The 27,037-nt window shown below is 38.6% G+C and overlaps 1 protein-coding gene across 1 annotated transcript in view; it reads left to right on the top strand.

Moving 5' to 3' along the window:
- Positions 1-2,263, top strand: part of LOC109223345 (dynamin-related protein 3B-like) — a 12,394-nt gene extending 10,131 nt beyond the window's left edge. Inside the window, exon 20 of the mRNA XM_019387620.1 lies at positions 1,492-2,263. Coding sequence (XP_019243165.1) covers positions 1,492-1,767 — 276 coding nt within the window. The 3' untranslated portion in view covers positions 1,768-2,263. The remainder of the gene's footprint in view (positions 1-1,491) is intronic.

Here is a 27,037-nt window from a genome sequence, read left to right as displayed (position 1 = left end):
ACACACACACCAACCCAACCCCCAACAGTTAGGTTTAGTAGCCAATGAAGATGAATAGTTAGCTATGTTATCTTTTAATTTTGCTCATATGGAAGTTCCTGAAAGTGAAATATAGTAAAAGTAAAACCAAAACCACTTCCCATAATGAAATTCAGACATTTACATTTGTTGTCCAGAACATAAACTAAAACCAAGTGAAAATACCTAGACTGTTTTTGATTGAGACACCACCTTAGAAATCAAATCAAAAAAAGCTAAACCACTTTTAATGTGAAGGTTACTTTAGGAATGAGAGTGAGTGGAACACTTTCAAAAGACCAAAAACAACCGAAATACTTTTTGTTTTCAATTGAACAAAAGGCAACCAAATATGTAACAATATCCCGAAAGCTGTTACGTATTATCTCTTTTTTTCTTTTCTTTTTTCATAAGTTATTTTTATCCAGTTGTGCTTATTTTTTTGATAATCAGTCTGCCTATGTTTAATTATCTTCAACACTCCTATATTTTTATGCTTTTTTGTTTAAAATTAAAATGGTTGTTCAAACACATTGTTTTTCAAGACTAAATTAGAAAATCTTTTATGAAAAGCATTTCCAGAAATTGTTGAACCACGCAGTTGTGTTTGGAGGCTTGTAGAGTGTTGAAGGAAAAAAAGGTTTGTGGAAGTTGAAAATTTGAAAATTTTCACTTCAGATGCACCTTTAAATAACTTCAAACACTTTAACTGGGAAATTACTACTATTTTTAATTTTTTTTTAAGTTTTGGCTAATTTTGCTTGAAAGAAAAACTCAAAACAAACACCAATCTCAAAAAACTGCTTGCAATTGAAGTTGAAAATTTCCATAAACAAACGCCTTTTAATGTTAAAGAAAAAGTGGGTTGGTTTTTACATGGTTCATACACAATCAATTGACGCCTTCCCGACATTTATTGCAACGTCTCCAATAGCATGCTCTTACTTTGTCTTTTTCCCTTCATCAGTCATCAAATTTGGCGCTTTACAAGTCTTGTTCATTGTAAAAGGACCTCCATTTTTCCAAAGTCCATTCCTTGAGACTTCGTTTTTTCCCCGGAAAGAGTTGTCCTTCCCGTATCCAATAAGGTGGCGCATGAATTTTCAAAATCCTGAAAAACTAAAAAGATAAAACAAATTGGTATGTTGTCAGAACATGTTTGACTGATGATCAACTGGAGCCCTCAGTTTGGTGTCCCGGTTTCATAGCTAATCTATCTTCTTTACTCTGATGGAAGTAGGTATTTTAAGGAAACTACTTCTCGATGTAAATTTTGCTTGCTGGTTCGTGATTTGTCATTTCTTTGTCTGGTGCTTTTCCTTTGATGCCAAATGTTTTTAGTGATGAATCCTTGTGATTTTGATTCCTTAAGCTACTTTTGTTATCAATATCTGGGTTTTGCTTGCTTGGCTAACTGATGAATTTTCTTTGGTGAAAATGTGTCTTCTGGAACAAATGTCTTTTGGTTTGCAGACATTGGATGAGTTGCCACTTGAAGCTGAGACAGTTGAAAGGGGCTATAGCATGGGTACTGACCCAACGGGCCTACCAAAGATTCATGGTCTTCCTACATCATCAATGTATACTATAAGCAGTGGTTCAATCGATTCATACACTGCTCCTAAAAACCCAAGATCACGCAAATCATCCCATTCTGGCGAGCTACAGTCACCAATGTATGCTGGTGCAGATTCAAATGGCGGTGGACGCAATTCTCTCCTTGGTCTTTATCCAACAGTTGATGTATAGGAGATTTATCAAATGTGTTGGGTTACTAGGCATCTGGAATCGCACTCGATCTGGTGCAATGAAGAGTCACTATTTTTTTTCTGCTCCAAAGAAGATGATGTTGAGCTGACCATCATTTGGCTCTCCCCAATATTCTTTATTTCTATTGTTTATATAGAATGATTGATATTAGAAGCTATACAAAGAATAATAGAAAGTAATCTTCCAAATGATGTGGCTAATATTTTTGTTTCGTTTCGATAATAGCAAGTGTAGCTCTGGCTGCTCGAATTTTTGCAGTTGCCGTTTTGATATGCGTCCATGTGTTATGAGGAGAGGGAAATGACAGGATTTGTAACTTTGACATGGAGCTTGTAGTACCATGTAGTCTGCAGTTATTTTGGGGAACACTGACTTTTTCTTGTCGTTCTAGCTATTTATTTTTTCCCAAGTGGAAAATACCTTAAAATGTTGTAATAAATTACCTTAATAAAATGCGGCTTTAAAGTGCTTTGAAGTCTCGTGGATATGTTTCAGTGCTGTGAATTTTTTATTCTCGGCCTAATTCACCGCCTTTAAATGCATTTTCTCAAGGTTTCGAGGGTTGGAATTGTCAGTCCTTGGTCTCTTCTTTGCGAGCAGAGCGACAAGCTGCCTTGCTGTATGACTACTAGTGAAGTGAACCATGTAAATATGTAATGGCATATTTACATGGCTACACTTTCTACTAAGAAGGTTTTGGTTTTTAGGTGCTAGGAAATATGAGGCTGAACGAATGCTTTTTTTATTTTTTTATGCACAGTTCTTAATTTTTTTTTTGTAGAGGGTTTAATTAAGTGGGCGTTTGGACATAAGAATCGTAAAATTTTGGAAAAAAGTGGATCTTTTATAAAGTGAATTGTATTTGAAAATTAGAGTTGTTTTTGGATATGAATACACTTTGGAGCTGTTTTTGAATTTTTGTGAATGATTTGAAGTGAAAATTTTGACAAACACATTTTTGGAGTTCTTCAGATTTTCGAAAATTTCGAAATTCAGCTTCAAGTGAAAGTTGAAATTTTCATGGACAAACACTAATTTCGAAAATTTTTTTTTTTTGAAAAAAAGTAAAAAGTTTCTTATGGCCATAACGGGCCATTAGTCGTCGCTACCAAGTTTTGGCAGTAGTAAATCCATTAGCGTAGTTGTCGAACTTGTAGATTATTTAAAGGCAGAATACATAGACGTACACTTTAACTATCACGAATTAAAATTCCACTTGAGCACTTCAATTAAGACATTTTCCACCGGAACACTTTTACTATACCTTTACTGCACCATTTTAACACGTCCGAATGACATGGCAAATAACGTGAGCATCACTGCTTTTGAGCGCGTGAATAGTAAAAATATGCTGACAAAAAATATTTCAAGGGTACAATACAAAGGGTAAAATACACCCTTTTCCTATTATATAATTAAATCCTCATCCCCTTTTACCAGCCCTAGCTCTTCACCCTTCCCTTAAATCAAACCCTATTTCTTCATCCTTTTCTTGATTTTCTGGTTTAAAATTCTATTGTTCTCTCCAAATTGAAAGTAGTCTCGCCGTTTGTGTTCGAATCTTGGCTTAACCTCTCAATTATGTCTCTCACACCAAGAGTTGATTCATGCCGGTGTGGTCGTAAATGTCAATTGAAAACTTCATGGTCTCCATCTAATCCTGGAAGGAGGTTCTATGGATACAAATTGAAAAGGTAAGTGATAATTAACTACAATTAATTATTTTTACTATGTTGTTCCTGATTTTAGTTTGATTAATTTTTTTTTGAAGGACGAAGGTGGATGTAATTATATTAGGTGGGTTGACGTCGACTTTCCTAGCCAAGCGAATATGGTATTTAGGGTTTATTAAACATGGTCAAAGCTTTTGAAGAAGAAAGGGCTCGAGCAAGAACATGGAGGAAGAAATTGGCTTCTATTATAGTAATAATGCTAACTATTTGGGTTTGCTACTGTGTTGTCGATCGTTGAAGTTGTTGTGGTTTTGCTGGTGGTTGGAGTAGCTGCTGTTAGGGGTGTTCACGATTCGGTTTGGTCGGTTTTTGATTAAAATCAAAACCAAACCAATTTAATCGGTTTTTAAAATTTTAAAACCAAAACCAAACCAAATTAAATACAAACCATCGTTTTAGTTGTTGTTGGTTTTGGTTCGGTTTGGTTCGATTTTTCGGTTCTTAGTAAGCTAATGATAAGACGATAATAATAAAACGACACTAGACAACAATCTAATATTTTTTTTGCTAAATTTATGGTTTTTTTTATATATTTCTTTCAGAAATAAATATTGATTAACATCACTTTGTTGAATCAATCAAAAATCAAGTGAGTAACAAAGAAAAATTAATCTTTGAACGTAATGCCTAACATCACATTGTTGAATCAATCATAAAGTATTCATAGTAACAAAATTAGATTCATAAGTTCATAGAAACCTTCTCAAACTTTAGCCATTGTAGTGTTACAATTTGAGTTTGCTTTCTTTACTCTTGTGGTAGTTTTTTTTTAACTCTTCTGTTAGGCAAAAGTAGGTGCGTACTTCGTAGGGTTAGAGAATTTGAGTCTCTTAAGGAAAAGAAAATTGGCCGATTCCTATTGTTTTAGGCTTAGACAATCTTTTAAGATATAAGTAGTATAAACTAAAATTCAAAATAATAATTAAAATGCATAAAATATTTAAAATTATTTACATGATGCTATACATAAATAATAATTAGATATTGTATATAATTTATCGGTTTGGTTCGGTTTATTTTTCGATTTTTTATAATAGAACCAAAACCAAACCACATATTATCGATTTTTAAAATTTAAAACCAAAACCAATCCAAATCAAGAAAAATATCGGTTTACTAAATCGGTTAGGTTTGGGTTTTCGTCAAACCGTGAACAACCCTAGCTGCTGTATTTTGTGTCTTAGCTACTGTATTTTGTGTTTGTAATGGTGATTGATATATTTTGGGTGTATCTAGTTTGATTGAATGTAATTGTGGCATGTTGACTTATTTCAATGAAATAAAGAGTTTTTCTGCTATTGCCTTTTATGTATTAGTTCAACTATGGAATTCAAAGTACTAAAATGGTGAAGTTGTAACATGAACTCAACTGATAAGTCTTAATAAATAACCATCGCAGCTTACCATCCTCCATATTTTTCAAGCACGTACAATCCAACTTATGCAAAAAAAGCACTGCAATTGCATTCATAACTGATGCAAAAGGCTGCTAATGCTACAAACTGAATGCTTTAAATTGAATGCTTTAAACTGAATGCTTCATAAAAGCACATACACGAATGCTTTAAACTGAGGCTACCAATGACATTTAAATTGCAGTCGCAAATAAAATGTTTACAATACCAATCACAATTCCAAACAACTAGAGTGTTTACAACATAAAGTAGCGCCAACTAGTGACCCAAAAAGACACAATAATCAATCCAAGTCTGGATACTTAGGAAAATACATGAACTCAACTCAAAATAGCACATTCCTAACACATCTATGGCGCTAGAGGGGCTGAACTTGCAACTGAAGAGGTAGTTGATGAAGATCCAATTTGGTTCCTCCTGTTTGTACTTAGTTGTCGTAGCTGAGAAGTAGTTATAGCATTTTTGCCTTTAAACTTAAGCCCAGGAGGTTTAAAACCAAGATCAATATTGGCTGCACTGGTATCCTTCGCAACCTTAATCCCATATGATACATTTTTTTCACCTGAACTACCAGGCTGAAATTGACATAAAAGCATATATATTAGTAATCAAAAATGGTAGTAATAACAACTTGAAGTTATGAATAGCCAATCCTTACATTAATGATAGTTATTCCAGTTGTAGGATTGGTGTAACATCCAAAACCAACATTTCTTGGCCTCTTCTGTCCATCAGATGGTGGTGCAGATTCAACACCTCTTCCCCTTGTTCTTTTAACCCCAACAATCAGTTTTCCAAGAGTAGTAGCTGGAGGTGCATTTGGAAATGCATCCCTGCCAAATCTAGTGTTGTTTTCCCTTCCTCTACAACTGGTTGTGCTTGTATTAGTTGCTGGAGGTGCATTTGGAAATGCACCCTGCCAAATCTAGTGATGTTTCCCCTTCCTCTACCACTGCTTGTATTAGTTGCTGCGGATTCTTGAGTTGCTTGACTTCCTTGACTTTATTGAGTTGCTTGAGTTGACTGTCTATTTGTAGACTCTCCCACTCCACCCTAAAAAAATTTCAATTATAACACACACATATATAAGTTAGCATTTGAAGTGAATAAAAAGGTGAAAAATATTACAACTTACCCTTGATTGGCATGTAGACTTGTTATGGCCTGCTTGATGACATTTTGAACATGTCATCCTAACTCCTTGCTTAGAGAGCTTGCCATACTTCTGATTCTTAGGCTCACTCTTGGCCTTTCTTATTTTATTTTGGGGCCTGCCTGGTATTGGCTTTGGTGCAGGAGGCTCAATTACCATGTTATTAGTGTCAGGCCACATCTTCATGTTGGGAATTTGTTCAAGAAAGTATTGATATGCCTTGAGAAATGTCTCCTTTCTATACCGGTGATCCACATAATTGTATGGTTCTTCTTCTTGGTGATAGATTGCATGTATTGCATGTGCACAAGGGATCGCTCTTAACTGCCAGGATCTACAAGTGCATGTTCTTCTCCTCAAATTCACTATATATCTATATTCATACTCATCATGCTCAAACCCATCCGTTCCCAAACCACAAAACTTTACATTTCCTAGAAAACTCCTTATTTTCTTCTAGAATCACCCTTGCCATAGAAGAAATGTCTGTAATCCAAGTCTCTACAAACTTTATCACATCAACATTTCTCCTAACTATTATATGTCTAATGTCCTCAAAAATGCTAATAATAGACATGTGACTAGGTGCCAATATCCAAGAATTAAAGGTCTCACTCATATTATTTTCTACAATATCATATTTGGAGTGTTCAAGGAAAAAAGCTCTACACCAATACTCTTTGTTATACTTCAATAAGCTTTCACATATACCTTTTCCAAGCTTTCCCAAACCAGCCAGATCTTCTTTCAACTTCACCTCAAAACTAGCCTTAGAACACCTCCAAAATTGCTTTCTCATCTCCTCACCTCTCCAAGTTTTTGACCAATTAGATCATATGTGCTTAGCACACATTCGATGCTCACAATTTGGTAGTAACTCTTGAATATTTGGTACAAATCCCTACAAAACAGAAAATGAATCAAACAATTCTGCAAAACGTTGAGATGAAGTAGAAATTTAAAATAGAAATGAGATGGCTTAAAAAGTTAAAACAGAAAGTTGAGATGAAGTAGTAAGTTAAAACAGAAAGTAGAGATGAAGTAAAATACCTTTTGCATATCAAACATAACTGTTAATTCAGCTCCATCTCCTAACTCCAAATCAGATATTAAGTTGTTTATAAACCAACTCCAAGATGCTTTTGACTCATTGTCTATCACAGCCCATGCAATAGGATACATTTATTGATTCCCATTTTTCCCAATAGCTACTAACAATTCACCCTTACATGCTCCCTTTAGGAAACACCCATCAAATCCAATGATCTTCCTGCATCCTTCTAACCAACCTTTCTTCAATGCATCAAAGCAGACATAAAAATATTTAAACAGATTCTTTCCAGGTTCTGAATTTCTATCAGTTTTGACCAAGCAAGTGCTACCAGGATTAGTTTGTATAATAATATTAGCATAGTCACATAATCTAGCAAACTACATCTTCCAATCTCCCATAAACTTCCTAAGAACTATCTGTATTTCCCTGCAACAGATGGTTCTACCAACAAATAAATCCAATTTGTCTCTAACCAATTCTTGTATTTCCCGGATCCTAATTTAGGGCGGAAGTGATCCTATCTCTGAACTTGTTAGCAATATACTTAGAATTACAAAGTTTGTTCTTGTCCATTGGAATGCACTTGTGAATATGATGACACTTATTAATTATAAAATTCCCTGAATCCCTATCAAGATTTGCAAATAACTCCCATTGGCAAATCTTAGATTTACATTTCACCCTCACCCTAGATGGCTCATTAGGTTTGAGTTTCAATTGTGCATGGTATTCAATAGCATAGTCAATCACTGTCTTCCTAAATTGATTGACATTCTCAAATATCATGCCAAGTTCAAAAATAGCCACAACACAATCTGGATCATATCTTAACTTTGTACTCGTCCTTCTACTTGGCAAATCAATACCAATTTCAGCTTCCACATCTAGCTCATCATCAGAATCATCACTACCTATATCAGAACTATCAACATAGTCCTTATCTCTCCCTAATTTACCAACATATTTGTCTGCCTTGTTCTTGCCAATGTCTTCAAAACATCTATCTATTTTTCCTTCTCCTAAATGTACTTCTATATGAACAGTTGGTTTTTTCCTTCTTCTAGCCTTTAGCTTTGTTCTCTTTTCATTCCTGACAGATATCAACTCTTCATCAGCATCACTATCATCTTCTTCTGATACAACATAAAAAATCCGAGTCATTATTACTCTCCAGATATGAAATAGCACCATCAAGATCTGCAATATTACCTTATACAACCTCTTTCCTCCCCACACCACTTAAATCAGCAAAAACATCTTCCCAAACACCTCCTTCCTCCCTACACCATTTAAATCAGCAGCAACATCTTCCCTAATAACCTCCATCCTCCCCACACCATTTAAACCGGCAGCAACATCTTCCCATACTTCAGTTTCAGCAGCAACATCTTTCCTCACTTTATTTTTAGCAGAAACATCTTCCCTCTCTTCTTTGTTTGTTTTCCTAGATACACTATTCACTTTAGCTACACCTATTTCTGGTCCACCAATAAGTCCAGTAGGTGCCACATCATCCACTAACTCAGGGTCTAGAACAATATGATGAATATACAAATGTATCTCATCTCCATTTTCTAGGTTACACACAATATTAAATAATTGTGCATCATTATCCACATAGACAAAATTCTTAGTTTCCGGGTCTTCGTAATAGAAGCCACCTACTGTAGCATATCCCATTTTTTTAGTGTAATATAATAGTTTCAGAATTTTCTTTGTCAATATCAGCTGTTAACACCTCCTGTTCCTCCACATATTTCGAGTTATAGTCAAGGGTAAAGTTACCATCATTGTGAAAATTAACAGCATTAAAGTCTGACATGAGTATTTTTTTAATATTCCCAAATTCCTTTTAAATAACATGAATACAATAAAAAACACTAAAAAGACTTATCCTTTCAGCACTTCAATGATGAGTATCAAGCGGCCTTCAACATTTCAGCACTTCGATTGATGATGGTTCTTCAAGCACATAAGGTAAATCAAACAAATATAAACCTATAGCACTGATTACAACTGAATATCGAACAAAAACGAAGCAGAATCAATGGATATGCATCGCTTTGGACGGATTTTACTAGAATCGAATTTGAGGTTTTTTTGTCGTTTGTCTTTAGGAATGTGTAAAAATGAGTGGGTTATTAGGAAGAGGGTAGTTATATTTGGTTTTACCCGACAAAGAAGTCTATGTGGCATTGTAAAAAATGTGGAAATTTTTTATTGGTTCGATTATCCATGCTGGCAGCGCGTAATAACACACGTGAACATTTTTTATAAGCTTAGGTCGGACGTGTTAAAATGGTGCAGTAAAGGTATAATAAAAGCGGTCCAGTGGCAAATGGCTTAGTTGAGGTGTTCAAGTAGAATTTTTGTGATAGTTAAAGTGTCTGTCTATGTATTCTTTCTTATTTAAACGTACTTACCCTTAAATTCTAAATCCGTAAATCAATTTACTTACCCTGCCTTTTCTTCCCACCACCACATGCACCTCTGGAAGATAATATATGGTTAATTACAACAACCTCTCTTGAGGTTTTTCTACCATATTCACTTCTTCTAAATTTTGCACATTGCAAAAATATACTCCCTCCATCCCAAAAAGAATGATACGTTTCGGATCGGGAACTTTACACTTTTGGCATGCTGGCTACTACTGTTTACAGACGTTTGTCCATACCATTTTTTGGTTAAGAAATTACCCAAACTCATTGAAACCCCCACCTTTCAACCATGACTAACTACACAGTCCTCTTCACCTCGCCACAAAATGCAACACCCAAATCAGTCTAGTTTTTCTAAGACAAAACATAATGAAGAACAAAAGTTTTGTCTATCCACAAATTTGCTCACCATCATCTCCACATTCCTTTGTTTAAAATTACCTTTCTACCACATCATTAAACGCCACAAACTCACCAAGAAACACCACGGCTAACCTTACCAAACCCCATCGACCAGCCACTATTGTTCTACTTTCCCTTATAAATTCCACCAACAAGCCTCGTCTAAAGACCCATTCCGGTCCTTATCTTAATTATAATATGTGGATAAGTGTATAATAAGTGTGTATACACTAATGATACACATATTATATATTGACTATACACTGCATACACAACGTATGAATGTGTATATGCATTTTAATAGAAGAACCCTAAAGAAAAGGATAAAAACGAAGATGGTGTACAACCTTTTTTTCCCTATCTATCCCTAATCTAATGGGGATAATCTCCGGCCAAGATCTGGTCAAATATAACGACGAAGCCTTGATATTCTTCAATTGATTTATGATATCTCTAAGGTATTGGCTTTCATCAGATTTGACATAGTAGTAGCTCACTGTGTTATTATGGTGGTTGTGCTAGGTGCTTACAGGGTGCATGGACTTATATGGATTTTATTTTGCTTTTTTCCTACTTCGTGGATCGATCGGTTAAGCTTCTCAAATACTTAGAGACTTGTTGAGGAGGAATACCATAAAATTGAGGAGTCACCGGGGTGATCAGATGCTTTTCTACAGATTTGGCTCAATAAGGCAATAACTGGTATGGTATAAATTAAATAGACTGATATTATTGCATGAAAGAAAATTGTACCTCTCAGACTTCTCTTTCCTTAATCATGCCAGACCTCTCAGTACTAATTAGGCTGCCTATCAATTAACTCACTTTTTTATAATTTAAGGGACAAATTATATTGATTAGATCTTTCTAAAGTACTTAGACAATTAATTCACAATCAATATAAGTTATAAATAATAAAATATCAATATTCATCAATAGAAAGCAACTCCAACATTGAATAAACTAGTTATTCATAATTGAAAAATTTATTGAACTATAACAATAAATAAATAAGAACATAAGAAATGATTAAGGAACAAAAAAACTTTGTTAAAGCTTGAATCTTCGCTCTAAAAAGAACTACGGTTGCCTCTTTAAAACTATTCTAGAAAAGAAAGAATAAAGGAAATCCTAATATTGACCTCCTTATTGCACCTCGTTCCTTGATTTGAGACCACCCACAAGTTCATTTGGTGTTTTATTACTTGTGGACTATGTTTTGGCCCCGAAAGTTTCAGGAATGTTTTGTAATACTATCTCGAGATTTTTTAGCATTTCTCTTCATGCGTCGAGCCTTTGGATAAGTCCATAGGGTATTTGGACTAGTCAAGATGGTTTGAAGGGGCCTAGTAGGCTCAGGTGAGTTTTGGGGATTCAGAAGTGGTTCTTGCATGAAAACCAACAAAGAACTTGCTCCAAAAGTGAAGGGTCGAGGGCTTCCAATGCGAGCATAGTTGATATCCACCATCAGAAGTCCTGTAATTTTAACACTTTGTATAAATATCCCCATTTTGTACCTTGAGTTTGTGTCATAATTTTGGGAGCTAGGGAGCTCAGATTAAGGTAATGATGAAGGGATTTTCAACTATGATGATGGGGTAAGTGATTATCACTCAAATATATGATTATAACATGGATCAATCATCAATCTTGCCTTAGAATCAACAATTCAAAATAGGAAAAGAGGGTTCTTGACTTGAAAGAAACGAAAGTATGTTTGAAGATTTAAACATCGATTTGGACTCGGACTGAGAATCTAATTATATATTTGGACTCATGAGGTTATGAATCTAAGGTATTTGATTCTTGTTTTGGAATATGATTATGTGGGCCCGAGGTTGACTTGTGTTTGACCAAGATCGAATCTTTTGCAAAGATAATTGAGTCCTATGACTTTGTTTGACACGATGGAGCTCTTTGGCTAGATCGAGCTTATTTGACGGATTTAGAGCAAGAAAAGGTAGATAATAGCTAGCCCGGGATATAGGTAAGTGATGACTTGTTAATCAAGATTGAAATATCCATGTCAAATTGATATCTCCTGATATGATATTTGATGACATAGCATCTTTGGTTATATTCTTATTGGGAATTATATAAACTGCACATGTTTATTTGATTAGTGAGTGATGTTTGACTATAGTTTTATATCTTTAGTACATCAATTACCTTACATTTTGGTGTTTTAATGATAATATGTGTGACATTCAAGCTTAATTGAGTTGCTTTTATGTGTAGGACCATTTGAACACGAAGAAGAATGAAAGTTGCACAAAATAATGTTGAAAATACAAGAAAAGAACACGAAAGAAAAAATCGGCACAAGGCAAGGAGGGAGCTCGTCCCAGACCTTGTCCCACCTGGCCAAAGGCAAGGTGGAGATCTCACCTAGCCATGCCTCGCGAGGTCCAGAACCTCGCCCCACACCTGGCCTCACGAGGAAAGAAGCTCGCTCCAGACCAGGCCTTAGCCCGGTGCCCCTATCTGAGAGAAAATTATTTTCTTGTTGATTTTGAACTTGGATACTTCGACTCTACACCTATAAATAGTCCTTGAACTCATTTTTGAGAGGGGATTTCAATTTTGGAGAACAAGGAGCGGTCGTAGAGGCCGGAGTTCATCAGATTTCATCTTCCTTTCGCCAAACTTAGTATACACATTTTCTTTGGATGATTTATTGTTTGACTACCATGTCTATGTGGAGCTAAACTTCTCATTCTAGGGTTGGTTCTTTTATGAATATTGATTTTGGTTTCTTGATTTATCGTATCGGTTTATTTATTCTCTCCCATGCTTAATTATTTGACTACTTGATCACCAATTAAATACTACCTATGAATCTAGAATTGAACTCGAAAGTGGAAATTCTAGATTGCACCTAACTTGGGCATCAGAGAATGGATTCGTAGTTAGGATGACATATGCTAATTGACTTGCTTGGTTATTATACGGGAATTATAAATGCAGTCTTGTTGATTATAACTCTATAGATATATATGTGTTTCGTTAGCTTGGATAGGAAAGTAAGAGCTCGAAAGATTCTTGTGAGCAATATTAATCCTGTCAAATACACCATATAAATTTATTAGTCAGTTTAAGTGAAGAATACAATAGAATTGTTAGATACCCCATAATCCTAGATCGTTTTTATTATGGATAAAAATCTGCTATTCCTCTTTTTAAAGTTCATTAATTGTTTTCTTTTTTCTTTTTGTTAGTTTAGATTCAAATACTTTTGGGGTTTAATCCTTGTATAAATAATTAGGATAATCTAACTTAGTTAGTAGTTGATGACAAGTCATCATGGGAACAATACTCTACTTATCACTTTATTACTTGTTGACCGCGTATACTTGGGTGTGCATTTGGCCGTAATAAATTATTGGTGCGGTTGCTGGGGACTTAGAATTAGTTATTTTCTAGATTAAATTTTTACTTTTTATCTATTCAAGTTATTTTTTGTTTATTGTAGTATCTTGTTACTTACTTATCATAGCATCTTGGAATGAAAATTAGTTGAATGGTAGTTATTCTTATTAGATCTTTGTCCATATTATGAAGGACCCCATTGGTGAAAAAATTATCAAAATATTTTCGAGAGCGATTTGGATATACAATCTCAATCCTATGAGTGAAATATTTGTAATATGTGTGGTGGTCAAGGTGGCCATTGTGATGGTTGTACTAATTCTTTTTATCCTTCTCCGAGCCCTTATTATAATCTTTCTAAAAATATTTGTTTGTTTGATAGGAGCAATGAAGTTGGAGGATGTGGACGTGATGCTTATAATTTAAGTCAAGTAGCAGAGCAACAAAATGAACTCAAAAAAGCTATACAAAGAACTAATGCAGCAATCACAAGAATGAAGGCCAATAAGGAAGAATTTGTGTAACGACCTGACCGGTCGTTTTGAGCTCTAGCGCGTCGTTCAGCGGTTTGAGGCCCTGAGTATCTTCATTTCAGGTATTATGACTTGTACGCATGGTCGGAACTGAATCCCGAGAAGTTCGGAGTTGATTTGGAGAGAGAATTCTCATTTCGGAAGCTTTAATTTGAAAGAATTGACTAAGATTGGATTTTTTTAGTAAACGAACTCAGAATCAGGATTCAAAGGTTCCAACAGGTTCGTATGATGATTTCGGACTTGGGCGTATATCCGGATCGGGTTTTGGAAGACTCGGGAACGTTTCAGCGCCTATTGTGGAAGTTAGCATTTTTGGAAGAAATTCATAAGTTTGGGTTGAAGTGCATTTCAGTATTATCGATATCCGTTTAGGATTCCGAGTCTGGGAATAGCTTCGTATGGTGATTCTGGTGTTGGGAGTGCGATCGGAAGTGAACTCAGAGGTCCGTGGGTCATTTTGGAGTCATTTGGCTAAAGTTGGAAATTTGAAGGTTTTTGAGAAGTTTGACCGGAAGTGGAGTTTTTGATATCGGGGTCGTATTTCGATTCCAGAAATTGGAGTAGGTCTTTAATGTCGAATATGACTTGTGTGCAAAATTTGAGGTCAATCGAACGTGATTTGATAGGTTTAAACATCGAAAGTAAAAGTTTTAAATTTTAAAGTTCATTAAGCTTGAATTGGAGTGCGATTCATGGTTTTAGCGTTGTTTGATGTGATTTGAGGCTTCGAGCAAGTCCGTGTCATATTTTTAGACTTGTGCGGGTGTTTGGTTTGGAGCCCCGGGGGCTCGGGTGAGTTTCGGAGTAGCTTCAGAGTGTTTTGTGAAAGAGTTGGAATTTCTAGTTCTGGTATGATCGCATTTGCGGAGAATTGGTCGCAAATGCGATCATCGCACTTGCGAAGGAAGGATCGCATTTGCGAACCTGGGGCTGCTGAGGGGAGATCGCATTTGCGACGGGGTCATCGCTTTTGCGATGCTGTCCTCTTTGCATTTGAGTGGATTTTTATCGCAAATGCGACCATGGCAGGGGAAAGCTAGGCTTCGTATTTGCGATGACTTTGTCGCAAATGCGACCATCGCAATTGCGAGCCAGAGGTCGTAAATGCGACTTCTGCGTCTGGTGCAATGGCCTTTTATTCCAAGACTTAGCCCATTTCCCTCATTTCCCACTTGGTCTTAGGCATTTTTTGAGAGCATTTGAGAAGGGGTTCCACCATCATCAAGAGGTAAGTTATTTCTTCTAGTTATGGGTTAAATACAAGGATTATATATGGATTTAAACGTGTAGAATTGTAGAAATTAGGGATTTGAAGAAAAATCTAGAAATTGAGATTTTTGGATTTTGACCATGATTTGGGGCATGGAATCGAGAATAAATTATATATTTGAGTTCGTGAGGTCATGGGTATCTTCGAAAAATTTCGGAATTCAAGCACATGGGCCCGAGGGCAATTTTGTCAACTTTTTGTTCGGGGTTAGGAATTGTTATAAATTGGAGTATAATGAGTAATTGAACATATATTAATGGGTTTACATGATTATTGGCTAGTTTTGGAGCATTTTGCATCGATTTTAGCCTTCGGAAGGGCATGGAATGCCGGTTATGGAACTTCGGAGCGAGGTGAGTCTCCTTTCTAACGTAAGATGGAATTAACCCCATAGGTGAACCAAATTAATATGTGCCTCTATTTGTGGGGGCTACGTACGCACGAGGTGACGAGAGTCCGTACGTAGCTACTAGCTATGCCTATGTCCGGGTAGTTTTAGGTTTACACCATGCCTTGTTGATATTGTTGTTGATTTATGTTTATTGTTTGCCTTGAGAAGAAGCGATATTGAGTTTGCTTAGTAAATCTCTTGAAAAGAGTTGAAATTGAGGAATTTGAGATCTTAAAAGTTTTTATTTGAACTTCGTATTTTTGAAAAGGATTGAAGGAATATTATAATAGCTTAAGAAATCTATGTGTAACCGCGTCGCATGTATGTTTCGCGAGCGGGGTTATTTCCTTAAAAAGCTACAAGCTGAATTTCCCTTATTTTGAAAAGAATCAAGAAAGAGATATGATTTTAATGTTAAATTTATATTTGACCGCGTCACAAGTATGATCCGCGAGCGGGGTGATTCCTTAAATTTATATTTTACCGCATCGCACGTATGATTCGCAAGCGGGGTATTTCCTTCTACTACTCTCATGGGATCGGGCTGTTCGCCTCGGCAGGATTTATGTACCACACTCTCATGGGAGCGGGCCGTTCACCTCGGCAGGTTAATAGATGCATCTATGGTTCACGCCGTTCGACCCTCGGCAGTGCACAATTTACTTTTATGTTGGATCAGGCCGTACGCCTTGGCATTTCCTACATATGATATGTATATTATATTCTCACGGAATCGTGTGTGACATTTGGCTAGAAGCCAGTGAACCTGGGGGATTTTTCCCTGTTTGATTTATGATAACTTCTATAAGGAAATCCACCCTATCCATATTTGTGCTCCAGTTACGAAAGGAACTTGCTAGCTGAAAACTTGAGTAAAATAAAGAAGAAAGGGGATATTACTATGTGTTTTATACATGCTTATTTCGCATAATTGCCCTGTTTTGTATTCACATCTTTATTGAAATGATATTATTGGACCATTAGTAAGTGTCAAAGTCGACCTCTCGTCACTAATTCTTCGAGGTTAGGCGGGATACTTACTGAGTACACGTTGTTTTTGTACTCATGCTACACTTGCTGTGCATTTTTGTTGCACAGGCACATGTACCTCTAGTGGCCTAATGGACGTAGCAGCATGGATGATAAAGAGACTTAGGTGAGTTGCATCTCTCGAGACGACCCGCAGCCAGTAGAGTCTATTCTAGTGTATTGTATTTACTTTCTGTCCAAGTTTGTATTCCGGACAACTATTGTACTTTATTAGATTTCCTAGTAATTGCTCATGCACTTGTGACGACGGTTTCTGGGATGACGAAGGGATTATTCAGTATTCATGTTTGTTAAAGACATCATTATTTATTCTGTGGAATTCCTTATTAATTGTTTAATGTTTAAAAAGGAATGATTTCAAAATAGTAAAACGAGAAATTTCTAGTTATTTGGTGTTGGATTGCCTGACAGTGGTGTCCGGCACCATCACGATCCTTAGTGGAATTTGGGTCGTGACAACATTGTATCAGAAACTTGTGGTACGCCACCTGGCTCACAAACCTATCCTCCCAAACATCGGGCTTTCTAGTTCGGGCAATGCCTACCACCCGAGGCTCACCACCTTCAGCTACCTCCTCATCTCCCTGTACCTCCTCCTCACCTCTATCTGCACCCTTCCCGGATAATGAAGCTGTGGAGGAGGTGGAGTATTCCCCACTACCGGCTGCTGAGCCCTCAGACGACTTAGCAGAAACATGCTTTGGTGCTTGGGCAGTTGTGATGGTGGAGGAGTATCATCAGTCAATCTCAATCTCCCCGGCCAATCTTTAACATATTCTGGCACGGAGTCGGAGGAGATGTCCTGGGAGGGCACATACTCACTCCCCGACTGATCACAGGCTCTATCGGCTGCCTTAATTGCCTTTCTCATCATCTTTATGTTTTTAGGAGCCTGGGGAGTGAGTTTAATCATCTTCTGCTTCCCTCCCCTTGAGTAATCACCTCTGTCGGGTTGTTTTGAGCCTTTGCCTCTTAGTTTAACCATTATCTGAAACACAGTCATCTAACATTGTTAGTATCAATAGAAGCAGTGGGAACATTGGTGCAGGAAGAATTGCAGAACAGACTTAAAATGTTGCAGACAGTTGCAGAACACAGCCTAGTGCGGACCGCACAAAAACGACCGCGGTCCGCACAGGGGTGGGGTTCAGAATACCCCTCCTCTGAATCTGACCAGTGCGGCCCACACAAAATGGTACCGCGGCCGCACTGGGCCAGTGCGGACCGCACAAAATGTAGTGCGGCCGCACTGCCCAAGGTTCAGCTTGACACAAGATCATCAGTGCGGTCCTCATAAAGTGGTACTGCGGACCGCACTAGGGCCGCGGACCGAACAGAAACGACCGCGGTCCGCACTGGGTGCACAGAATCGGTACTGAGTTAGGGTTTGAGATTTTGCTTTTAAGTTCAAATTTTTGCCTAATTAGAGTCCCTAATTGATTACCCAGTTCATTTAACTAACAAGTCCACAGGAATCAACATTTAAACTAATCTAACCTAGAAATTGAACCAATTACGAGAGGAAGAAAAACTCTAAGCTAAGAAAAAAAATGAAAAAAAATGAAATTAACAGAATTTACACAAGAAAAAGGAAGATTATGTTACCAGTTGTTAGATGAAATGAGGAATGATCAATCTATACAGTTAATTACGAGAAGAGAAGAGGATGAACAGTGATCTATGCTTAGGAGAGTTAAATTTGCGAAAAGGGTAAAAGGGGGTCCTCAGGGTCTATTTATAGAAAAAAACCCTGGGGCCCATTCTCACCTACTAGTGCGGACCCACAAAATGGACCGGGGCCCGCACTGGTCTATTATGTTCAAGTCCAACTCAGTAACCCACCGCGATCCGCACAAAATGGATCGCGGCCACGGTGGTCCACCGCGGACCGCACCAAATCAATTGCGGTCGCGGTGGCAAACTTCAAAGAGCATTTTTAACACCCTTGACCAGTGCGGACCGCACAAAATGGTAGCGCGGCCGCATTGGAAACTTCAGAGACTTGTGCAATTTTTCAATTATGTCCTGCACTGCATCAACTCAATCTTGTAACATCTCACAACCAGTTAGCCCAAAAATCAATCCTATACTACAAAGAAAATCAAAGAAAACAAAAAGAAAAACACATCGGTTGCCTCCCAAGAAGCGCCTGATTTAATGTCGCGGCACGACGCGGGTTACCATCACATCATTTGAAATGGATAAGTGCCACCACGTGGATGTCATCAATTTTCTAAAGATAATGCTTGACACAATGCCCATTCACTCTAAAGACTTTACCCTTTTTTGTTTTTCAAATCAAGAGCACCAAAGGGGGTCACCAACACAACTTCAAACGGTCCACTCCATTTTGATTTAAGCTTTCCCAGAAACAAACGTAACCGGGAATTGAACAAGAGAACCAAATCACCAACTTTGAACTCCTTTCCACGAGCATATTTATCATGAAGGTACTTCATCTTGTCCTTATACAAGGACGAACTAGAGTAGGCATGGAACCTAAACTCATCAAGCTCATTGAGTTGCTCCACCCGAAGATTAGCAGCTATATCCCAATCAAGATTTAACTTCTTCAAGGCCCACATAGCCTTATGCTCCAACTCCACTGGTAAATGACATGCTTTCCCAAACACCAACCGGTACGGCGACATACCAATTGGGGTCTTGTAAGCGGTCCGGTAAGCCCATAGAGCATCATCTAACTTTTTAGACCAATCGGTCCTATTGGCATTGACGGTTTTGGACAAAATGCTCTTGATCTCCCTGTTAGACACTTCAACCTGGCCACTTGCTTGAGGATGATAAGGCGTAGACACTTTGTGGTTGACACCATACTTGGAAAGCAAGGCATCAAAAGCTCTATTACAAAAATGCGATCCTCCATCACTAATAATTGCCCGAGGTGTACCAAACCTTGTGAAAATGCTCTTCTTCAGAAACGCCACCACACTCCTAGCTTTATTATTGGGCAAGGCCACGGCCTCAACCCATTTTGACACATATTCAACCGCTACAAGAATGTAAGTATTTCCACACGAGCTTACAAAAGGGCCCATAAAATCGATACCCCATACATCAAAGACATCAACTTCAAGAATGGTGTTTAGAGGCATCTCATCTTTCTTGGAAATCCCGCCCACTCGTTGACATTGATCACATCTTTTTACTAGATCACTTGCATCTTTGAACAAGGTTGGCCAATAAAAACCACAACTCAGAACTTTCGAAGCCGTCCTCGCCCCTCCATGATGGCCACCATAGGGGGAGGAATGACAAGCCTCTAGAATGCTAAATTTCTCCTCCTTAGGTACACACCTCCGGATCATTCCGTCGGTGCAAATCTTGAACAAGTATGGCTCGTCCCAATAGAAGTCCAAACTATCCCGTTTGAGCTTCTTCCTTTGGTTAGAAGAGAGCTCATACGGGATGATGCCAGTCACAAGGAAATTAGCAATGTCCACAAACCATGGCATATCACACATCGGCACAGAAAGTAGTTGCTCATCGGGGAATGTATCGTTGATCTCTAGGCTATCACACGGCCTACCTTCCTCCTCCAAGCAGGATAAATGATCCGCCACTTGGTTTTCACTACCTTTCTGGTCCACTATCTCCAAATCAAACTCTTGAAATAATAAGACCCATCGCATCAGTCTAGCTTTGGAGTCTTTCTTTGTCATCAAATATCTAAGAGCTGCATGATCGGTGTGCACAATGACTTTGGCTCCCATAAGATATGGCCGAATTTTTTCCATGACGAACACAATAGCCAATAATTCCTTCTCAGTCACCGTGTAGTTCCTTTGAGCTTCATTCATAGTCTTGCTTGCATAGTACACTGGATGAAACATTTTGTTCTCTCTTTGACCCAAAACTGCCCCAACCGCAACATCACTCGCGTCGCACATGAGCTCGAAAGGCAAGCTCCAATTGGGTGCGGTAATGATCGGGGTGGTGGTCAACTTATGCTTGAGAAGTTCAAAGGCTTCCATACATCTCTCATCAAACACAAACTTGGTATCCTTTTCTAGCAACTTGCAAAGAGGATTCACTACCTTCGAAAAGTCCTTGATAAACCGCTGGTAGAACCCCGCATGCCCAAGAAAACTCCTCACCCCCTTGACAGAAGTGGGGGGAGGAAGCCTTGAAATTACCTCTATCTTGGCTTTGTCGACTTCAATCCCATGATTTGAAATTTTGTGTTCCAACACTATGCCCTCTTCAACCATGAAGTGGCATTTTTCCCAATTTAGCACAAGGTTGGTATCTTCACACCGGGCCAAAAATCTATCACACTAAAATCATCCATAAAGACCTCCAAAATGTCTTCCATCATATCGGCGAAAATGGCCATCATGCATCGTTGGAATGTCGCCGGAGCATTACACAACCCGAACGGCATCCGAGAGAAAGCAAAGGTGCCATATGGACAAGTAAAGGTGGTCTTCTCTTGGTCCTCTGGAGCGATTAAGATTTGATTATACCCCGAATATCCATCCAAAAAGCAATAAAGGCACGCCCCGCAAGGCGATCAAGCATTTGGTCAAGGAATGGAAAAGGAAAATGATCATTGCGAGTCACCTTGTTTAGTTTCCTGTTGTCCATGCATACCCTCCATCCGGTAACGGTTCGAGTGGGAATAAGTTCATTGTTGTCATTTGTCACCACAGTCATCCTACCCTTCTTCGGTACACATTGCACCAGAGAAGTCCACGAGCTATCGGAAATAGGGTACACCATGCCTGCATCTAGCCACTTAATCACCTCTTTTTTCACCACTTCTTGCATTGCCTCATTGAGCCTTCTTTGATGTTCCAAGGAGGGTTTTGCATCATCCTCCAGAATAATCTTGTGCATACAGAATGTGGGGCTTATTCCCCGAATGTCAGCTAGAGTCCATCCAATTATCTTTTTCCGCTTTTTGAGCACCGCCAACGTGGCATCTACCTGCATGTTAGTAAGACAAGAGGAAAGAATAACTGGTAAAGTTGAATTAGAGCCCAAGAATTCATACCTGAGGTGTGGAGGTAATGGCTTCAACTCCAACACCGGGGGTTCCTCGATTGAAGGCTTTGTTGGAGGCGTCTTTTTATTCTCGAGATCCAAAGAAAGTTTCCTAGGCTCATAAGAATAAGAGCCCATTCCATGTAAAGCATTCACGCACTCCACTCGGCCCGCATCATCATTGACATCGAAATTCAACAACACGGCCTCCAAAGGGTCCTCAACATTGATCATTGCACTGGTATCATCAATTATCACAGCCGTGACTAAATCCACAAATGGGCACACTTTGGTACAATTGGGCTTCTTCATTGACTTGCACACATGAAATACTACCTTTTCATCACCCACCCTGAAAGTGAGTTCCCCTGCTTCCACATCAACTAGAGCCTTCCCCGTAGCAAGGAAAGGTCTCCCTAATATGATCGGGACCTCATAATCTACCTCACAATCCAATATCACAAAATCAGCTGGCAAGATGAATTTGTCCACCCGGACGAGCACATCATCAACAATACCCAATGGTCGCTTCATAGATCGGTCTGCCATTTGCAAACGCATGGAAGTTGGCCTCGGAGGCCCAATACCCAAAGTCTTGAAAACTGAGAAGGGCATTAAATTGATGCTTGCCCCAAGATCACATAAAGCTTTGGCGAAGTCTGCACTACCAATAGTGCAAGGGATAGTGAAAGCACCAGGATCCTCTAATTTCGGGGCCATTGAATGTACTATAGCACTAACTTGGTGGGTCATCTTGATAGTTTCACAGTCCATTGATCTTTTCTTTGTAACCAAATCCTTCATGAATTTAGCATAACCAAGCATTTGCTCCAAAGCCTCCACCAAAGGCACGTTGATGGATAAGCTCTTCATCATGTCAATGAACTTTTTGAATTGATTCTCACTTTTCTGCTTGGCTAGCCTCTGAGGATAGGGGGGAGGTGGCCTAGGCAAAGGTGCCTTGGCTTTTGGCACCACCGGCTCCGGCATGTCAATTATGTGCTCCCTAGACGGGTTCACGGCCTCTTGAGTTTCCACCTCGGTTTCATCAATGTCAATCCTCACTTCTTCGTTCACATTATCACTAACTACCTCTTCAACTACCAAAGGAACATCATTTTCTTGCAACTCAACATCATCATCCGCAACTTGCTTATCTTTCGAGGCATGCACATCACCGCCTCTTCCACTTCGTGTTGTAACCGCCATAACATGGTTGTTCCCACCCTTTGGGTTCACTACCGTATCACTTGGTAGAGCACCCTTCGGGCGAGTATTCAATGATCGAGAGATTTGGCCTAATTGCACCTCTAAATTCCGAATGGAGGTATAGTGGGAAGCCAATTGAGCATCGGAATCTTGGTTCTTCTTCATCATTTGTTCGAACATCATTTCTATTCTTCCCATATCATTACCCGAAGAACTAGATCCTTGATAAGGGAACGGGGGTGGATTATTCGGTTGTTGGTACATTGGGGGCCTTTGAAAGCCTTGTCCGCGATTGCCTTGGTTTCCATTGTTGTTCCACCCACCTTGACCATTGTTGTTCCAATTGTTGTTATTACCATTCCAATTCCCTTGGTTACCTTGATTGTTGTTCCCCCAATTACCGCCCTTGTTGTTGTTGTTCCAATTACCACCACCTTGTTGTTGATTGCCCCAATTACCTTGGGGTCGCCATTGTTGGTTTGAAGAGTTGCCTCGATTGCCTTGATAGTTGTTAACATATTGTACCTCCTCATTTTGCTCATCATAACCCTCATTTTGGAACCCATCACACTCATTATCAAATTGCTCGAAATTCCCTTGATTTTGTTGCCTCCTTTGCCTTCTCTTGTTGGTAAGCAAATTAACACTTTCCATAGCATTCACTTGGCGAGGGTTTTGGACTTGTTGCAACTGTGCCTTAGCCAATTGGTTCATAGTAGTTGTCAACTCCGCTATAGCTTGCCCATGGTCATGTAATTCCTTATGCAAATGAATAACCGTAGGGTCACCTTGAGGAACATTGGCCCTACTTTGCCAAGCCGAAGAAGTGTCGGCCATCTCATCAAGAATATTGCAAGCTTCGTCATAAGACAACTTCATAAAATTACCCCCGGCCAATTGATTGACTATGCATTGATTTGTAGTATTGATGCCCCGATAGAAGGTTTGTTGAATCATCGCCTCGGTCATATCGTTATTTGGGCATTATTCACCATTGTTCTAAACCGCTCNATCGCTTTTGCGATGCTGTCCTCTTTGCATTTGCGAGGATTTTTGTCGCAAATGCGACCATGGCAGGGGAAAGCTGGGCTTCGCATTTGCGATGCCTTTGTCGCAAATGCGACCATCGCAATTGCGAGCCAGAGTCGTAAATGCGACTTCTGCGTTTGGTGCAATGGCTTTTTATTCCGAGACTTAGCCTATTTCCCTCATTTTCCACTTGGTCTTAGGCGATTTTTGAGAGCATTTGAGAAGGGGTTCCGCCATCATAAAGAGGTAAGTGATTTCTTCTAGTTATGGGTTAAATACAAGGATTATATATGGATTTAAACGTGTAGAATTGTAGAAATTTAGGGATTTTAAAGAAAAACCTAGAAATTGAGATTTTTGGATTTTGACCACGATTTTGCGCATTGAATTGAGAATAACTTATATATTTGAGTTTGTGAGGTCATGGGTAAACTTTATCTCCGAAAAATTTCGGAATTCAGGCACATGGGCCCGAGGGCAATTTTGTCAACTTTTTGTTCGGGGTTAGGAATTGTTATAAATTGGAGTATAATGAGTAATTGAACATATATTAATGGGTTTACATGATTATCGGCTAGTTTTGGAGCATTTCGCATCGATTTGAGTCTTCGAAAGGGCATGGAATGCCGGTTATGGAACTTCGGAGCGAGGTGAGTCTCCTTTCTAACGTAAGATGGAATTAACCCCATAGGTGAACCAAATTAATATGTGCCTCTATTTGTGGGGGCTACGTACGCACGAGGTGACGAGAGTCCGTACGTAGCTACTAGCTATGCCTATGTCCGGGTAGTTTTAGGTTTACACCACCTTGTTGATATTGTTGTTGATTTATGTTTATTATTTGCCTTGAGAAGAAGCAATATTGAGTTTGCTTAGTAAATCTCTTGAAAAGAGTTAAAATTGAGGAATTTGAGATCTTAAAAGTTTTTATTTGAACTTCGTATTTTTGAAAAGGATCGAAGGAATATTATAATAACTTTAGAAATCTATGTGTAACCGCGTCGCATGTATGTTTCGCGAGCGGGGTAATTTCCTTAAAAAGCTACAAGCTAAATTTCTCTTATTTTGAAAAGAATCAAGAAAGAGATATGATTTTAATGTTAAATTTTTATTTGACCGCGTCACAAGTATGATATGCGAGCGGGGTGATTTCTTAAATCTATATTTTACCGCGTCGCACGTATGATTCGCGAGCGGGGTATTTCCTTCTACTATTGTTATGGGAGCGGGCCGTTCACCTCGGCAGGATTTATGTACCACACTCTCATGGGAGCGGGTCGTTCGCCTCGGCAGGTTAATAGATGCATCTATGGTTCACGGCGTTCGACCCTCGGCAGTACAGTTTACTTTTATGTTGGATTAGGCCGTACGCCTCGGCATTTCCTATATATGTATATGTATATACTATTCTCACGGAATCGTGCGTGACATTTGGCTAGAAGCCAGTGAACCTGGGGGATTTTTCCCTGTTTTGAATTATGATAACTTCTCTAAGGAAATCCACCCTATCCATATTTGTGCTCCTGTTACGGAGGGAACTTGCTAGCTGAAAACTTGAGTAAAATAAAGAAGAAAGGGGATATTACTATGTGTTTTATACATGCTTATTTCGCATAATTGCCCTGTTTTGTACTTATTCACATCTTTATTGAAATGATATTATTGGACCATTAGTAAGTGTCAAAGTCGACCTCTCGTCACTAATTCTTCGAGGTTAGGCGGGATACTTACTGAGTACACGTTGTTTTTGTACTCATGCTACACTTGCTGTGCATTTTTGTTGCACAGGCACATGTACCTCTAGTGGCCTAATGGACGTAGCAGCATGGATGATAAAGAGACTTGGGTGAGTTGCATCTCTCGAGACGACCCGCAGCCAGTAGAGTCTATTCTAGTGTATTGTATTTACTTTCTGTCCAAGTTTGTATTCCGGACAACTATTGTACTTTATTAGATTTCCTAGTAATTGCTCATGCACTTGTAACACCGGGTTCTGGGATGACTAAGTGATTATTCAGTATTTAGGTTTGTTAAAGACATCATTATTTATTCAGTGGAATTCCTTATTAATTTGGTGTTGGCTTGCCTGACAGTGGTGTCCGGCGCCATCACGATCCTTAATGGAAATTGGGTCGTGACAATTTGCTGAAGAGAGCAAGTTTTAGCAAGAGAATTTTTTTGAAGAAGTGGAGATTTTGATCCAAACTTGTCTAATGGAACAAGCTCAAAAATTGAAAATTTATGAGGCTCAATGTGAGAAAATTACAGATGGAATGAGACACTTAATAGAAGGTAGAGCTTAATTGGGACAAGAGATCAAAATGTTTGGCATTGCTATTCACGATTTGGAGGATAATTTGAATGCAAATGTTGATGCGTCTAACGCCCAACACAATAGTAATGAGTTGTGAAGCTGAAAAAGAACTTATAAGCCATATTGAGGAGATAAAAGTGGAGAGTCAATTATTCTATCATATTTTTGTTGCTAATGCCAACGTTGAGGAAAGTATACTAGAGTCATATGCAGAGTAAATAATATTGCACTTGAAGACTCTAATATATGTACATATAAGGATGTAAATAGTAATGTAATTCTAGATTTGGGACGCATTGGTCCTCTTTTTATATATTTTTCAACATGGAAATTGAGTAAGAGACTTTGGAAGAGCCTACGGATGATAAACAATGTGCTTAAATTCTTGAATTTGTGGTACCAAAAAGATAGAATTACATACCTCATCTGAAGGCCAAAAAATGTAGAATATTACATTGATTATTTGGTCCAATAGAGTTATCCCACCACCCCAGGAGCATAGCCAAAACTTGAAACCAAATTAGGGATTCAATTCATAAGTTCAAGATGGAAGCAAAAAGATATTCAACTCGTGTCACGACTATAAATTAGGTGCTTGTTGGGAGGCAACCCAGCTTTACTGTTTTTCTATAAATGTGTTATTTTTGTATTCTATGATTATATAATAGCAGACCCAGTATATTCTCCAACATGTAGGGTCCGGAGAGGGTAGTTTGTACGCAGACCTTACCCCTACCTAACGAAAATAGAGAGACTGTTTCCAATAGACCCTCGGCTTGGTAAGAGTGAGAAGAAGAAGAAGAAGGAGGAGGAGGAGGAGGAGGAGGAGGAGGAGTAGGAGGAGGAGGAAGAGGAGGGGAAACGTTAGAAAAGGTAGAG

The sequence above is a fragment of the Nicotiana attenuata genome, chromosome 3 (genome assembly GCF_001879085.1).
Source record: "Nicotiana attenuata strain UT chromosome 3, NIATTr2, whole genome shotgun sequence".
Lineage (NCBI taxonomy): Eukaryota > Viridiplantae > Streptophyta > Magnoliopsida > Solanales > Solanaceae > Nicotiana > Nicotiana attenuata.
The sequence above is the reverse complement of the archived record's forward strand: the minus strand, read 5'-3'. Positions and strand labels throughout refer to the sequence as shown.